The sequence below is a fragment of the Papaver somniferum genome, chromosome 3 (assembly GCF_003573695.1).
Source record: "Papaver somniferum cultivar HN1 chromosome 3, ASM357369v1, whole genome shotgun sequence".
Taxonomy (NCBI): Eukaryota; Viridiplantae; Streptophyta; class Magnoliopsida; order Ranunculales; family Papaveraceae; genus Papaver; species Papaver somniferum.
Genome location: NC_039360.1, coordinates 221,301,845 through 221,320,233, shown reverse-complemented (window position 1 = coordinate 221,320,233; position 18,389 = coordinate 221,301,845). Strand labels below are relative to the sequence as shown.

At 35.3% G+C, this 18,389-nt stretch overlaps 2 protein-coding genes across 2 annotated transcripts in view; one reads left to right on the top strand and one right to left on the bottom strand.

Moving 5' to 3' along the window:
- Positions 1 to 15,566: 15,566 nt before the first annotated feature.
- LOC113360695 (ethylene-responsive transcription factor ERF015-like) lies at positions 15,567 to 16,579 on the top strand. Its single transcript, XM_026604172.1, has one exon. The coding sequence runs from the start codon at positions 16,007 to 16,009 to the stop codon at positions 16,577 to 16,579; it is 573 nt and encodes a 190-aa protein (XP_026459957.1). The 5' UTR covers positions 15,567 to 16,006.
- The window catches only part of LOC113358738 (pentatricopeptide repeat-containing protein At4g31070, mitochondrial-like), an 11,667-nt gene continuing 9,706 nt past the window's right edge, over positions 16,429 to 18,389 (bottom strand). The window contains exon 2 of the mRNA XM_026602393.1: positions 16,429 to 16,561. The gene's annotated coding sequence lies outside the window, so the exon portion shown is untranslated. The remainder of the gene's footprint in view (positions 16,562 to 18,389) is intronic.

Genomic DNA, 18,389 nt, shown 5'->3' with positions numbered 1-18,389 from the left:
GCTTCTTGATGGTCAGACCAAAATCCTTGATAATCAACAGATCTTGATCAGGAATCAGAAGAAACTCATATTGGACTGTGTCAAAGCTAGGTATCTCGCCCGCATCGTTTATCGGGAAGTTAATGTTCTAACTCATGAACATGGAGTCTCTACGGTCAAGGAAATCAAGGATATCAGTGATACCATTTATGATGGACCCTTTCAAAGGTATGGAGTTATCAAAGAAACTTGATTATGTCTAGGAAACTTCTTATGAGAATTTATTCTTGTGTTTTAAGAAGGATAACTAGGGTTTGGAATATTATTGTGAGTACACATAGCTATTTCCAACAATTTTCATCTTGCAATGTTTTTAGATTTATTTATTCAAATTCTAAAGTTTATTTGGAAGATGATTTTGCAGTACTGGTATTTATGGTTTTATATATTGCAACTTGTTATGGGATATGTGTGTTTGCTTCCGTGAACTATGATTGTACCATAAGTGGTCAAAAGTTAAGTCTTTCATATGTCATTATGCAAATATTGATAAAAGATTGAATGAACTTTTGACAAACAAAAGTTAAGCCTGTTATGTCATTATGCAAATATTGATGGAAGATAGGATGAACTTTTGTTTACAAAGATTAAGTCTAGTATATGTCTCTATGCAAATATTGATGAAAAATAGAATGAATCTTTGAATATTCTGCAGTATTGGTTCTCATGATCTACATCTTTGTGTAAATACTGTGGGGCTTCGTAAGTTCTTCTTATGTTGAGCATTTCCTATTAAATTAATCATGGGTTATCTTGTGGTTAATTTAATTGAGTATTTTGGATACAAAATTCATGTTTCATGAGATTTGTTAATGTCCAAAGAAATCCTTCTTTGCCTGTGAAAGTAAGGTCGCTCTTGTTGTTCCTTCGGGAATGAAATTCTATGGGGGGAAGTTCTTATTTGAACTTGTGCTTAATTGCCATATCTTTGTGTGGAGTGCGGCTGTGAAATATTATAGGGGTTATTTTGTATCTTTATAAACTCCTTGATGAATCCATTTATCCTCGGCTATATGATTACATCTAAACAAAGTTTATATGTGGTTCTCTTTTGGTCATGAAGTATCTCTATGGAAATTTCGTTAGGATCCCACTAGTTTTCGTACCTTTGCCAATTTATGTTGACAAAAAGCGGGAGAATTAATGTGTAGTTCACACTACAAATACATATGGTTTACGGATCATTATGTAAGGGGAAGTGGTTTTCATGTGAGATGAAGTATTGACTAAGGGGGAGTGATACATATCACCACAGTATTGTTTTCAAAGTTGTGATACAATTGAACTTTGATGTTGTTTAATAATATTATGATATTGTATAACAATGATTGAGAGCTATTATTTTCTCATTGTTATAGCTATGGATCTTCAACAACTATGATGCTGAGTTGAACACCTTTAGAATCATGGAGTATTTGGAAGTGAAGAAGATTTCGAGTAATGTTGAAGAACCAAGTAGATCAAGCATTTGTATGAGAAGCTACAAAGTTTATTTATTTTGTAATCCATATGTATTGATAGTTTTGTCACTAAAATTGACAAAGAGGGAGATTGTTAGAGCACTTCTCGGTCGAACTCGCAAGCGTTGCTATCTCAAGCTTGTTTTTCAAGTTTAGTTTCCAAAACTATAAGTCTTGATTTCTAGTCTACTTATAGCTAAGTCTCGGATTAGGATAGAAAGTGTAGTTGAGCTTTAGACTTCACGGCGTTCATCGAATGAATACGAAGAACTAATCAAGGGAGCTTGTGGAACTTCATCAACAAAAGGTATGTGGATACTTGAACTCATCTATCACTCACAAGTCTATCTACTCTATCTCCTATTTGATATAAAAAGTCGTATTGCTATATAAACTTCAATTATTCACATTTGGTATTTCGAGCTGAGTTTATCTCGCTTATCTATTTCTCAAAATGTGTGTTGGTAAGCTTTCGCTTTAACCAAGTTCAACTTTTAATCTTGACGAAAGTCAAAATATGATCATGTGAAAATCGCCTTGTAACATCTTATATGATTTGTGTGAGACAATCATTTGATGTAGACTCGGAATGTTTCGTATTGATTATTCGATCACTTGAAAATTCCTTTGAAGCTAATAGTTTGTGTGAGACAACTATTTCCGTCTTCCAAGAATGTTTCAATGATTGAAATGAGGGTTTAGAACACATAACCATGATTGGATATAAACATAGTGTGTGTATTCACATTTGTTTAAAGCCCAAAATCCGTGAACCTTGGTATGCGTACCCGTACGCGTATTGGCAGGTTATGGAAGTCCGGGAACCAAATATGCGTACCCGTACGCATACTGGCGGAAGTTCATGTTCTTTGAATATCTGCTGGAGTTTGTAAAATTAAATGGTATGCGTACCCGTACGTGTACTAGCATAACCAAACTCAGTCCGGCTACTTAGGTATGCGTACCCGTTTGCATACTTAAGTAGGTTATGTTCTAAAATTGGTTTGTTCATGAACTAATACATTTATATAATAAGGAATGCAATCTTTTACAAACCGTGGCTAAAATGTTCATGAAATGATTTCAAGTGAATCAAAATCGATTTCGCTTCGATTGTGTCTTATATACTTCTATGAGAATGTAAACAATTGAACAACTCTCTAACTAGTTTCATTTGAGTCATTTGAACTAGTTATGATAAAGATGAATCAGGTTGATATGAAAGTGCTCATATGGCTAACCATTGGTTAACTATTGTTGAACCAACTAAGTGTACACGTTTAGGTACGGTTACCTTTATCTAAATGACGGTACATTTCATTTGTGTATAAGAAGCTAAGTTCGATCTAACGGTTGAAAGATATTAGCTTGAATCTAATAAGGTTTTTATCTAACGGCGAATATTGAATGCTTTGTTACCAAGGTAACATTGATTGCAAACCATGATTTGGAGACTATATAAAGGAGAACTCTATCAACCGGGAAACCTAATCCTCACACCTCCTGTGTGATACTAGTTCCGACTAGAGTCGATTTTCCTTTAACCTTAGGTTTTTCACGAAACCCTGTAGGTTAACGACTTAAAGACTTCACTGGGATTGTGAAGCTGACCATACTATTTTCTCTGTAGTTGCATGTTCCGATCTTGATGTTTTCTATCTTAATTGAGTACTATCTTCTTTAAGATTTGCTCGGGAATTATTCTCCGGTAGGCAAGATTGAAAAGTAGTCACAAACATCTTCCTCTCATCGTTTGTGATTCCACTTGTTTCGTTAATCGAATAAGATTATTGTGTGAGGCGATTGATAATACTACGTTGTTCTTTGGGAATATAAGTCTGGTTTATCAATTGGTTCCTGTTCACCTTGATTTATCAAAAGACGGAACAAAACACATAGGTATATCTGTGGGAGATAGATTTATCTATACAATAGACTTTTCTGTGTGATACAGATTTGTTTATCAAGTCTTCGACTTTGGTTCGTAGAAACTCTTAGTTGTGGGTGAGATCAACTAAGGGAATCGAGTGCGTAGAATCCTGCTGGAATTCAGAGACGTAAGGAGCGCAACTGTACCTTGATCAGTGTGAGATTTATTAGAGCACAACTACATTCCAGTCCGAAGTTAACTTGGAGTAGGCTAGTGTCTGTAGCGGCTTAATACAGTGTGGTGTTCAAATCTGGATTGCATTCGGGGTTTTTCTGCATTTGCGTTTTTCTCGTTAACAAAACTTCTGGTGTCTGTGTTATTTCTTTTCCGCATTATATTTTGTTACATAATAGAAATATCACAGGTTGTGTGTTGAATTGATCAATTGGTAAATCCAACCTTTGGTTGTTGATTGAAATTGATTGATCCTTGAACATTGGTCTTTGGTACCGTTCAAGTTATTTCTCTTATATTCAATCGGGCTCGCAAATTCCTATTTGTTTGATTGCGGATTGAATTGAGAAAGAGATACAACTCTTGGATATATACTTTTATTGATATTGAGTCTGACTGTCTAGTTGATTCTCTCAAAAGTATATTGGATTTTTTCCATACAGATTGCTAAGCGAAATATTGAGTGTGGTTGTTAGACCCCCGTTTTTTCAGGTTGAAAGGAAAAATTACACGCCACCAAGATGAAATTAGAAAAAAAAAAATAGGATTATCTTTAAAGAAAGCATTCATCCGTTGGTTGCCTTTAAACTTCCTGATGGGAATTGATCAACCAAATAATTCTTTAATCACTTTCCACCATGACATGAGTAAACTGCAATTTCATTACCTTCTTCAAAACTGCCCAGACTGCACGAGTCTTCATCTTCTTCAGGTGAATGAACTTCAAAGGTAATGGCAGCATAAAAAGAGATTTTATTGGAGGAATCCCTCATTACATACCTGCACCATTATTCAAAGTAAAGGCATAAATAATGGTTTTAGTAACAATACTTGCTCTAACTCTATCTACAACAACCCCTAGATTTTCCTTTTTAAGACTGAATATAAGATTATTTTTGATGCACCATATAGACCACAATAGATATGCAAAGACGATTTTAGACTCCCCAGACAAATCAGAATTAGAATCAAGAAAAAAATAATAGATCTAGTTAAGAAATGAAGAATCAGAGAAAGAATCCGTAGGCAAAGTAGAAGAATAAGAATACAAATTATAACTAGAAAGGGGAAAAGCATGCATTAGGGATTCGTTACAAAGAAAGCATCTTGGACAAACTATATAGTAAATATGCATTCTAATATATATTGTTACTCAAGTTTATCTCACGACAAATTCGATTCAATCCAATAATATAAAATCTTCATCATGGCCTTAAATTATCAGTGTGCCTCAAGATTTATCCAATGTCTTGAATTTTTTAAAGAGTGAGTCATATCATATGGAGCTCACAAAGCATCCACAAGGGGGAGGGGAAGGGGAAAGCGTTGCAGTTCCTTCACTTTTATAACTTAGATCCCCATTATAAAAGTGCTATTATTATGAGAATTTTGTTTAATAAACAGGGAAACCGTTAAGAGATCCAACAACTCAAACTATCGAATACCAAATGGTTATGCATAGGTCTGCACAAAACCGACTCAATCCACCTACCCAATTCACACCCGTCTGAAATTATCCGTACCCGACCTAACCCACCTAGGAGCGGATCGACCATGGGTTCACAACATCAAAACCCATCGTATGGTGGGTCGACTGTGGGTGACAGCTTCCCTCACCCGACCCAACCCACCCACCCACTCATCTAAATATTTCTAAGTTAATACTAACCCTTAGATTACCTATCCTAGATGAATCACATCCGTTGAAGTAATGATATATAATGCCTAAACCTAATCATCGCCAACTTCTCTTCACTGAAGACTGAAGAGTCTTCAATCAGTTGAACTCATTTCTTGTTATTGTTAGTTTTATCACTTTGCATGCAGTTTGCAACTTTGCACCCACTTCTTACTTCTCTGGATTTAATTGTCATTTGTTTACACTTGACTTGGGGTCAGCTTTTTGATAAAAGCTATTACATCCAATCTGTAAGAGTCGAAGTTATTTGTATACAAGTAAGTATGTAATTGTGGGTCGGGTGAAAACCGACCTATTGCTATGTTGGGTTGGTTACGGGTGACAACTTATGTTACCCACCATCAGAGGATTGGGTGGTGGGTGAGGCAAAAACCGACCCAAACCGACCCATGTACATCCCTAGTTATGCATTCAAGCATATGATGGTTTGCTGCTTTGTGATTTAACCCTTTATATCCATAAGAGTTGTTTTTATTTTTCTTAATTAAAGAGGCTTAATTTCATTCAAAAGGAAAATAGAAAAGGGATACAAGAAAATCCTGATGCAAATTTACATGCCCAATGGTCAAAGCATATCCTCAAATTGTAATTCATTACATCCTCCCAATTTGGATCAGATCTCTGAAGAAGATATATTTAAACTAGCATAAGAGAGACTCTCGTTGAAAGATGAGTACATAATTTCATTGATGATCGTTCCTATTTTACGGCTTCTCTTTTTTTTTCATCACCCTCTTATTCCTTTCATACTATAATGCCTAAAAGATTGCGAAAGGGATCCCAATACATACCTCCTTGCTAATTGTTTTTCTTGGCTTGCTATCTAATCTTTTAGTTGCACTTTAATTGATGGTTTGCGAGCTCAATGAAAATAGATTCCTGGGATGAAATAATCCCATATGGAATTTTAGAAAAAACAGTAAAGGAAGAGATGATCAACTGTCTCCTCCACAACGTTGCAAAAACTATACTTTACATTTTTAATGTCAATACCCAGGATGTCCATGGCAGACACTGCGTTATGCCCAACAAACTATGTGAATAGCTAGCTGCACTTTCCTAAGGATTTCTTTTTTCCAAATATAGATGAAGCTTCTAACATTCACATCTGCCGAATGTTTCATAAGCCATTCAAAACCATATTTTGCAATGTATTCCGTTTCCAAGGTTTGGAGGATCTCCTGACAGATGAAGTAATTGAGAGTGTTCCCTTCTTTTTCCCTACGGGGGTTGATGCTTCATCTGCAATGTGCATCTATATTTTGGATGAGATCAACTATTTTGGCATGCTTTTTGTATGCAGCTTTAAAAGTATTCTAGTGAGCTTCATAGAGGGGTGCTTCTCAATCAAATTATCTTTCCAGAATTTTACTTCCTTAGCTAAGAAATTGTTGGTGGAAGACATCATTTGAAATACGCCTTCTTTCATTTTGAATTCTCCTTCAGAAGCCTTTTCCATATGGAAATTGAAAAGACGAGGGTACCCAAATATACCTCAATCTAAAACTTTTCCACCTATAAGTCCTTTCTCCGAAAGCGATTGTCTATGGACTGAGTCGAGACAATACAACTAATCGGTTCACACTTCGTGTGATCGTCTATGGATACGAGATCGATACAATCCAATAACGAACTATGTTTACTTGATAAAAGGTTCGGACTTAACCAAACACAATAGCATTACTATCAAGTAAATTGGAATTAATGTTTGTGTATTTTACTTCTAATTATAATAAAAACAATTATAATTGAGGAAATAGAAAAGTAAAAGACACAACAATATTTTGTTAACGAGGAAATCGCAAATGCAGAAAAACCCCGGGACCTTGTCCAGAATTGAATACTCTCAGGATTAATCCGCAATACAAAATCAAACCAACTTCGTATAGTTGAGACCAAGCAACTAAATCTATAGTTTACCTAGTTCCGTCTGTATTCCCACGCCTCCAACTTGTAATAATTCATGTACTTGGAACAATTCCTTTGGTTCGTATTCCAAACAGTAAAGAAACAACAAATCTGTTTGGTAGCAACTCTTTTCAACCAAGTGATGTGAGTTCGACAAAAGGCTCTTCCGTTTATCCCAATAAACTCTTTTGTCAGGTCCTTAGATATATCTAATAACAACTACCAAAGTAATTGTCAAGATATTGCAATCAATACTTTGAATCACAAAGAATTGTATTGATGTCGATTTACTCAACTAATCAATCCAATCTACCACAAGGATAAACCGACTATAGTTGGATCCTCTTTAAACGAAACAAGTATTGTGCACACCAAAGATTATGAACCCAAATCAAAAATATTCAAAGTCTTCTTATATCTTCAATAAACACCTGCACACAATCAACTTGAATCTCTTGTGATCATTCACACACAGAACGGAGTCTGTTAACAATGGATTATCACAAGACGTCTTTAGATCTACAAACAGTCTAAAGATCCCCGTTGTAACTTCGATCTAGTTTGAGTGAATCTTATATCAGAAGAGAAGATTCTCAAGCATAAACAAACTAGGTGCAATCAAAGTTCAACAACCGCTAGTCAATCATATCAATCCAAAACTAATAATAAACCGCAATTATCTAGTTTCCCACCAACGGTACTAATAGAGCTTCCCAATCCCAAATAAGTCTTTAAACCGAGCGGTCGTAAGAAATTTCGTCTAATTAGGTTACTTTCCTCTCCGAATAGGCGTCTCCACCAGTAACAACACAACTAGGTAGTTTTGCTGGCTCTGAGGATTAGTTTGCTAGAAATGCAAACTTCAATATTTATAGACAAGGAAGTTTAGACACCAAGGAATTTCCAAACCCGAATATTCTCAAATATATGCAATAAACACAAAATCGGTTTTCATAACTCCTGGAAATGCACTGTCCAAATATTGACCGAAATCCCAATAGAAAAATATATAATCAATAATGCACATTAGTAATTATTATTTTCTAAATATACGCATTTAATTGCTGGAAATAAAATAGCATATAAAAACTAAGAAACCTTAATTAAAAGATTCTCAATTTATTTCGATCCCGGGATTCTCCTTTAGCTATTAAGGAATATCTTTGAACAATTAATGATAAGAGTTACTGCACATGTTCAAAGTATGTCGACATCTTTACTTTGCAAGTCCTTTTTCATACTTACAATCTTGGAAACGATTTTCCACACTTCCAAACAAGTTTAGAATTGGTTCGTGTTAGAGCACTGCTCGGTCGAACTCGCATGTGTTTTTATCTCAAGCATGTTTGTCAATTTTAGTGATCAAAACTATAAGTCTTGATTTCTAGTCTACTTATAGCTAAGTCTCGGACTAGGATAGAAAGTGTAGTTGAGCTCAAGACTCCATGGTGATCATCATACAAAGACGAAGAACTACTCAAGGAACTGGTGGAACTTCATCGACTAAAAGGTACGTGGAGACTTGAACTTATATATCACTCAAAAGTCTATCTACTCTATCTCCTATCTTGAGACAAAAGTCATTTTGCTATGTAGACTTTGATTATACACATTTGTTATTTCGAGCCGAGTTTATCTCGCTTATCTATTTCTCGAAATATGTGTTGGTAAGCTTTCGCTTTGGCCAAGTTCATCTTTACTAGTGACGAAAGTCATATTAAGTTTCAATTACTTGAAAATTGCTTTGACGAAAAATAGTATGAGAACAACAACTATATAATGTCCTCTAAGAATGTTTCAATGATTGAAATGAGAGTTTAGATTATATAACCATGGTTGGATATAAGCATTGTGTATTAAGTCATACATGTATAAGTCCTTATTCCTTGAAACAAAGTATGCGTACTTTGCTGCTCAGGAAAACCGGAACTAGAGTCCGCGTACTATCAGAGGTTCTCATCCCGAGAATTTATGCTGGAGTTTGTGAATTTAAAACAAACTTATTCCGGGTACTTAAGTCCGCGTACCAGTCCTCGTACTTGAGTTGGTTATTTTCTAGAAACGATTATTCGTGAACTTAAACTTATATTAACTAAGGAATGCAAGTTTGCAAACCGTATCTATAAAGTTCATAAATCGATTCGAGTGAATCAAATCGTTTTTTCTTCGATTGTGTATTGTATACTTCTATAAGATATAAGAAATTGAACAACTCTCTAACTAGTTCGTTTGAGTCATTTGAACTAGTTATGGTAAAGAAGAATATGGTTGATATGAAAGTGCTCATATGGCTAACCATTTGGTTAACTACTGTTGAACCAACTAAGTGTACATGTCTGGGTACGGTTACACAAACCTAAATAAATGTGCATTTCATTTGTGTGTAACAAGCTAGGTTTCCATCTAACGGTTGAAAGATATTAGCTTGAATCTAATCAGGTTTTCATCTAACGGTGAATATTGAATGCTTTGTTACTAAGCTAACATTGATTGCAAACCCTGATTTGAAAGACTATATAAGGGAGAACTCTAGCAACTGGTAAACCTAATCCCCACACCTCCTGTGTGATACTAGTTGTATTATCTAGAGTCGATTCTCCTTTAACCTTAGGTTTCTATCGAGACCCTATAGGTTAACGACTTGAAGACTTCATTGGGATTGTGAAGCCAGACGGATACTACTTTTCTTGTAGTTGTGTGATATGATCTTGTTGTTTCTATCGTACTAAGTACAATCGTAAGAATGGCTTGAGATTGGTTTTTCCGATAGGCAAGATATAAAAATAGTCACAAACATCTTCGTCTCATTGTTTATGATTCCACAATATCTTCTTTCGCTAGTCGATTAAGATTATTGTGAGGTGATTGATAATACTGAGCTGTTCTTCGGGAATATAAGTCTGGTTTATCAATTGGTTCATGTTCACCTTGATTTATCAAAAGACGGAACAAAAACTCATAGGTATTTCTGTGGGAGACAGATTTATCTATTACCGTAAACTTTTCTGTGTGATACAAATTTGTTTATTAAAGTCTTCGACTTTGGGTCGTAACAACTCTTAGTTGTGGGTGAGATCAGCTAAGGGAATCAAGTGCGTAGTATCCTGCTGGGATCAGAGACATAAGGAGCGCAACTGTACCTTGGATCAGTGTGAGATTGATTGGGGTTCAACTACAGTCCATACTGAAGTTAGTTTGTAGTAGGCTAGTGTCTGTAGCGCCTTAATACAGTGTGTGTTCAATCTGGACTAGGTTCCGGGGTTTTTCTGCATTTGCGGTTTTCTTATCTCGGCCTTTTTTGGTGTTGAAATTTGTTTGAAGAGCATCCATTTACTAGGATGAAGGATTGAGATGATGAGACACGCCACTACCCAAGTTCTCCACTTGTTGCCTTCACATGTAAGACGTGGTAATGGTTGTGAATCCTGTAAAACATATCCATAACTCACCATAATTAACCTAATATTTGCTTGGTTATCCGAAACGCGCTTCGTGTCTGACACTCAAAAATATATATCATATGTGACTCAAAATTCATATTTCGATCCAAAGTATATCTTCTAAGATATGCCTCATGTTCCAGGATTAAGGAAAGAGTTAGGAATGTAAGTATGGGTGGGAAAAAGCAGTAAAAATGGGTTACAACAGGCAAACAAGAAATAAAATGGAATTGAAGGTCTATTTTTCCAAGATTCAAAAACTAAGCTAGGGAGCCAGCTGTGTGAAGTGCGAAACTGACGACCCATGCTTCAAGCTGCCTCCGCACCTCCCCTGGATCTTCCTATGTGAGGTAAATCTAACACATGATCCAAAATATTTCTAGTGACCCAAACGAGCTCCATACAAAAGCTTTCCTATACCCAAAATCCACTCTATTAACTAACTTCTACAAAGAGTCCAAAAGTTATATTCTGACCAAACTCTCCCAGACAACATTAAATTTGTCATGTGACCCAAACAATTTGAAACCTGTTTTGAGGCATACTCAGTTTTTTTGAGGCATACTCATTCATTATACCATCTAGGTTGGGTTTATAAGGGGTGTCTAAATGTAGTGCAATTACCTATATATCCTTAAACAATTTAAATTACTAGAGTGCCCTCATCCTCAAAAACCTAACATCAAAAATCAAAATAAACTTTAAACTTAAACATCTTGGACTCCAATCCAATTACGAAATTGATCAAGCAAAGCGAACACGAATCAAAATCAGCGATGTTGGAGTGCAAAATCCAAATCTCAATTGCTCTTAGATGTATTTTAGAATGCATGTGTAACAAACCCATCTTGTTTTTGATTGATTTTATTTTTTTGATCCATATAATATGATTTCAAAGATGAAATTAAGGTTTTCATAAGATCAGTTCGGCTGATCTTGGAGTATCAATTTTGAGCCGAACCTAATGTATGATTTAGAGAAACACTATCTTCGGCTAATGCGACTTTGCTAGATTTTGTTCAAATCAGCCGAACTTAAATAAAAATAAAATAAGAAGAAATAACCTTCTCCTGGATACTTTGTTCAAAACTCATTTGTGGGTTCAGCTTAGGTCATTGGATCATCTTATAGCCGAAGGTTTTCCTTAAAATCTTCCGAAAACTTGATTTTTATGTTGCAGGTTCGGCTGACTCGAGCTGCATGTTTCAGAGCCGAACCTATCTCTGTAACTTCAAGTATCAACCTTGTTTTGCCCATAACTTCTTCGTCCGATGTCAGAATGACCTCATTCTTTTTGCATTTTTTTCAAAATTGAATTCTCTTTAATATGGTGATATGAAATCCTTAATTTGGATAAGTTGAACTTGGCCTTCTAGTCCTTCTTATGCTTTAGACGTTCTTCGCTCCTTTTCGTCGCACTTCTTCCACTTCTTTTGGCTCTAGACACTTGGATCTTTGGAGAACTTCACTTTATAGCTATTTTGCATCCACTTCCATTGATTTTAAATGATCCACCTAAGTAAACAAATAAAATAGAAAACAAGAGTAACACAAGCTTTTTTTACAGAGTGAAGTTCGGCTGCTAACTTTTAAGCCGAACCTCAGTTTTTTGAAAATATACGTAGGTTCGGCTGATATCGGCTGCTAACTTTTAAACCGAACCTCAGTTTTTTGAAAATATACGTAGGTTCGGATGATATCGGCTGCTAAATTTTAAACCGAACCTCAGTTCTTTGAAAATATACGTAGGTTCGGCTGATAACTTGTCAGCCAAACCTAGGTATATTTTCAGAAAACGGAGGTTCGACTGAAAAGTTATCAGCCGAACTGTTCATCAGGTCAGTAGATCCGGGTTTTAAAAATTCAATTTTTTGACAGATTCAACTTATAAAAAGAAATTAAACCTCGTATAGAAGTCTATCTCTGATTTGAATCACACATTTTGGTCATTTCTAATCACTAAAATCTCAAAATTGAAAACCCAAGTTTTTTTTTCACTTCTTCTTCTTCTTCTTCTTCCTCTCAAAAATCCCAACTCTCTCACATAAATTTAATTTATCTACTAATTCACCACTAATAATTTAATTTTTAATCAATCCTTAAAATTCCTAGCTAATCAAATCTATACATAATCATTAACACTAATTATAATAGGGTAATTATACCATTATCAAAAAGGGTGGATAAGGAATGATGTTGTTTTTTATTTAGTGACCCTATTTTGGCATTATTTAGTATGCCTCAAAATAGGTTTCAACAATTTCATGCCACATTACCTCCCTGAAATTTTCTTTTATGACCCAGGCATTTACTTGATGGACTCAATGATACAAGCTCCGCTTTGTAACGTAAAATTCTCATTACGGCCCAGATTTTAGACCAAAATTTACTTCATGATTTAAAATCTTCATCGCGTTCCAAAATCATCCTTGTGACCTAAAATTTACACGGAGATACAAGATCAGCCTAAATATTTTCATGCTACTCAACAGTTGCATCATGATAGAAACTCAAATTTGTACCAAATTTTCTATGCTGATCCAAAATCTACTCATGATTTTAAAATTGTTATAAAGACCCAATATAGGCCTCGTTGCCAAAGTATACTCTACACCAAAAAAAGTATCACATGAGCTAAAATCTATGATGATCTAATTTTACTTAGTGAGCCATTTTTGCCGAATACTGTTTTGAGTCATACTCAAAAATTTTGAGGCATACAAATTGATTATCATACCTATGGTAGTGATAAGGGGTGGTTTATGGGTAGTAAATTACTTAGATATCATTGAATACTTTAAATCACAAAAATACTTTTTTATTAATTACAAACCTAGTTTAAAAACTTAAAATTATAAACTTAATTACCACAAATCAGTTTTATTTTCCTAATATTCTCTTCTCAACGGAACTTTCAAATTTTCATTACCTTCAATTTATAAAACTTTGATCGTCGATTAAACACAACAATAAAATGATTTGCACGAAGAATCTTAATCATTCTAATCGTTCTTCTAATCCGCAAACTGAAGAAGAAGAAATCAAATTGTGTAAGGTTATGTACAAAGTATTTCCTGCAAACCCATGTCTTGTTTTCTAGTGTTTGATTGACATATTAGGCTTAAATCGAAAAACCAGGGTGTTATGGCATTACAAAGTGAAGTTTGGCTGAAAATTGGAACGAATTATCAGCTGAACTGCTCGTTGTTCTCCATTTTAAAAGTGTTGATGACAAGTTCGGCTGATAATTAAACATGAAAATGATAGCGGAAATTCACTTTGTTAAAAACACACTAAGTTCGGTTGTTCAATTTCTTGTTAGGATCAACCGAACCTAAATTCGTCAGTTACAGAGTGAATCGAACCTATGTATTTTGAAAATATACCTAGGTTCGGCTGACAAGTTATCAGTCGAACCTTTGGGTATTTTTCATATACGAAGAACAACCCAGGCCCGGCCGATAACTTGTCAGCCGAACCTAGGTATATTTTCAAAAAACATAGGTTCGGCTGACAAGTTATCAGCTGAACCATTCATCTGGTCAGTAGATCTAGGTTGTAAAAATTCAATTTTTTGACAAATTCAACTTATAAAAAGGACATTAAACCTCGTTTAGAAGTCTACCTATGTATTAACAAACCTTTAATTATTTATTAGTTCAGCTGATCTCAAAAGCCTAATTTCTTATTCTTTAACAAACCCTAACCTAACTATCTCTTCCAAAAAAAAAATCTCTTTGAAACTAATACTATATAATCATTGACATTAACCACTAATCATTAATAATAACTGTTAATCATTAATATTAGATTCTAATTATTATCATTAACACTAATGAAATAAGGGCATTACTATTATTATAAAAATACGATGGATAAAGGGTTATTGATATTAACACACAGTGGTTCTGTATTGTCATTAACTAGTATGCCTAAAAAATTTGTGTATGCCTCAGAACATGATTCATTGCCTCGTGACTCTGAATTGATCTGCATCCCATATCCAACCTTTTGACCCAAAATGTAGCCCATGGATCAAGCCTCTTACAAGGTTGTTGCAGAAACTTGAACAAAGTACGGAATGTTCCACTAACAAGACGGTTTCATAGAACGCGTTTGCTTCACACGGTATTTTTAATAACATTTCCAGCGATGATTTAAATTACGTTTGGATTTAGGAATCACCATTACGTTTGGATTTAGGAATCACTCCACTGCTGAGCCTTGAACCAAATTGTCAAAAAAACAAAACAAAAACAAGCCAAATATGAGATAGAAATTTGGCAATTTAGCAACTTATGTGTTGATGGTAAAACAACTTCTTCTTCATTTCTTTTGAAGTAGTGACCTTCCTATGAGTACTAGTTATGTAATCCATTTTCAAAGCTTATGGTCTTCCAGTCCATTGTCGAAACTTTTCATAACCGAAACCCGGACTTATGTGAATGAACAGACATCTTAAAGCAATCACACATCTACACTTGGAAAATCAAAATTTGACAGGACTGGAGTAGTGAGTTTATATGTGAACAACTGCAGACCAATGGAAATTAAGCAAACCAAGAAGCTGCACAAGCTAGAACAGGCCTTTTAAACTTTCAAGTAACATGGGAAGTGGCAAAAAAAGTAATGTATTATATAAGAGGGCTAACCAGGTCCAGAATGAACTTGTTTACCCGAAAGATGCTAGTCCTTTCAGAGAAATTCATTTCACTAGTACACCTACTTTCGCCAAAACTGCTTAATTTGGTTGATGGAAAAAATAGAATTGTTACAAGTATACTGTAAGAAAAAGGAAAAGTACTTCCAAATCTGTGAAGCATGAATTTAAAGCAAATATTCTTTTCTACAGATGTTTTTCTATGTAAAAGGTATAAGATTGACAATAATAGATAGCAGAAATGATAATCCTCATTTATGATATCAGTTTGTGTCTCTGGAGAAAATGTACAAGCGGCAAAAGTAACTGCTGATTCGTGGCTTGCTATTCATTGCTCCGTGTTACCGGATAGTGAGCCAGGAAAGTCTAGATGATGATATACATTACATTGATTTCTGTTAGATACGACGCAGTAAACGACAACTCGATCTATTGTGCCACGTGCTGTTGACAGTATCAAGTGCCATCCTCAAGTCGTCTACACGTGCAAATCCCTTTTCACCTGAGGTACATTACTTATCCATTCACAGCAAATAAACTCTCCTTCATTTGCCATTAAATACCCCTAGAGTTGTGTCTTCCCCTTCATCAGTTTCCCCTCCAAAGCTTCCACCCCCTTTTCTTTTTTTTACCATCAAGTCCTAATCTGTTTTCCTTGTTTTCTCTGTTACTCTGTGAATTAGACATTGGATTAAGATGGTTCCCACATCTGACAAGAGTACTGCAACAGTTGTTACCCGAAAGAAAAAAACCAAAGGACCTTTCAAGGGTGTGAGAATGAGAAAATGGGGTCGATGGGTATCAGAAATTAGGGTCCCCCAGAGTCGATCTCGTATCTGGTTAGGCTCCTTTGATACTCCAGAGAAAGCTGCCCGTGCTTATGATGCAGCACTCTACTGTCTTCGAGGTTCACAAGGGAAGTTTAATTTTCCTGATGAGAAGCGACCTGAAATTCCTGACGGCCCATCAGTCTCCTACTCGAAAAATGACATTAAAGCAGTTGCCACAAGGTTCGCATCACCAAACTCTTCGTCAGTCCCTTGCTCAACATCATCTTTAACAAATACCACAAGCTCAGCAGAGCAAGAACTGGAGAGTGGCCTGAAGATACCAATTACGGCGGGTAAAACAAGAAGCACAGCAGATGCTGTTGGAGAATCCCATTTGGCAATTGGCGTGATGGAACCTGATATGTTTACCTTTTCGCTGGAAAAATTCTTGTTAGAGGAGCCAATAATGATTGAGCCAGACCTGATATGGGAATATTAAGTAGAGATTCATAATTCAAAGATGTAAAGTTGGGGGAGAAAAAGTTTTATAGAAAGATATATGTGACATTGAGATAGATGAATCTATATTTAATAAATATGTTGTTCATTGTAAATCATATGGAATAAGTATATAATCTCTATGTTTAAGTTTAGAATTAAACCTTCTTACCATAAGTGTAGAATTAATCGTTTATGTTACACTTAGTGAGATATTCTGCGGGATCCTCTTTAGGTGACTGATAGACGCATTTATGTGTCTAATATAGCCCAATTGTATATTGTGTTAGTACCCATTTCTGTACTTATTATGGCTTTTTATGTCCCTGTAGGTATTTCTGGAGAAATAAGCTTTTGCGGCGAAATTGGCTAAAAAAGTGGTTTTTGCGCTCGTGGGAGAAAATTACTATACGGACTCTCACTTTGGATAAGGGGTGACCCATTTCCAGGCAGCTGCTAAAGGGACACCAGAACTGGATAGGGGGAGGTCTTCTTCAAATTTCAAATAATGGTTTTTGGCGGGAAAATGCATGCAGCGAGGAGCAGATTTGGAGATCGAATTTCTACGTGATTTTAGGAGATTCAATGGCCTAAATCGGTTTCTATGGACTGTAGAAGATCACTCAAGCCCAGTACAATCAATTGGATCCGGCCAATTGGGCTGGAATGGCCGAGAGAGGGTTTCAAAGTCTCAACAGAGAGACGTGTTCTGTTTCGAGTTTAGAAGATTTTTGAGAGATTTCTGGAGGACTTTGACGCTGGATTAACATGTACATGGTCTTATTCAAGTCTAGGGAAGAGTTTGGTAGCTATTTTATAGTTAACAGCACGTGAAAAAGCTCAACAGAAGCGATTATTCTCTCAACAGCGCAGAGAAGAAGAAGAAAAGAAAAAGTCGGAATTTATACGAGATATTTGGGGTCTGTGGGATATATAAGAGTGGTTTCAAGTCATAAAAAGGGTTAGAAAAAGTTTAGAGAGAAAGAGGAGAGAGTTCAGAGCCGAAACAAGGAAGATACCATTGATTGATGCTGCTGCTGTTGCGAGGAGGAAGAACGTGAAGAACAGACTCTCCAAGGCCGTCGTTTATCAACAGTGACATCGACTGTCACTTGTGGGTCGTAGTTCTTCAACGACAACAACACTTCAGCTTTGTCGTTGATTCTGGACGCCTTATGTGGGTCGCAAAATTCTGTTTTACATCATTTGCTTGTCTTTCTCTTCATTGTAAAACACTTTTGAGCATCAATGAAATATTTTGAGAGGTTTTCCAACATGATGAGCAGCTAAATTCTTGGTGATTGAGGCAATGGAGGATCTATTCACTCATGTTTGATTGGTAAATTCTTTTTATAAATTCTTAATTATTTATTTTATTTAATTCACTTGGATCAATAAAAAAAGAGATAAAAATGGTTTTCTTAATTAGTTGTGAATCAGTTTGATGTTTTATGCTTAGAATTAATTCTTTGATAAATCATGCTTAAGGATTACAATTTAATATTTGGACACCTTATAGATTAAGAAGTGATTTAATGGAAAAAGAGCTAGATAATAATTATGAAATATTTTTGTAACCAATCAACTTGAAGTAATAGTGAATCCGGAGCCTTAGTCCATTTTAAATCTTGACATCACTCTTTGAAAATTAATTTGCTTTATTTTTATTAAAAAAACTTCACAAGTTCGAAAAGAACCCCTTTTACCACTACAACTACAATCACTATTTGAAATACATCAAATTTTTGGCGCCGTCGACGCGGATTTGTGTTTAGGTAGCATTTTTTTTTTTAGATTTTTTTTTTTTTTTT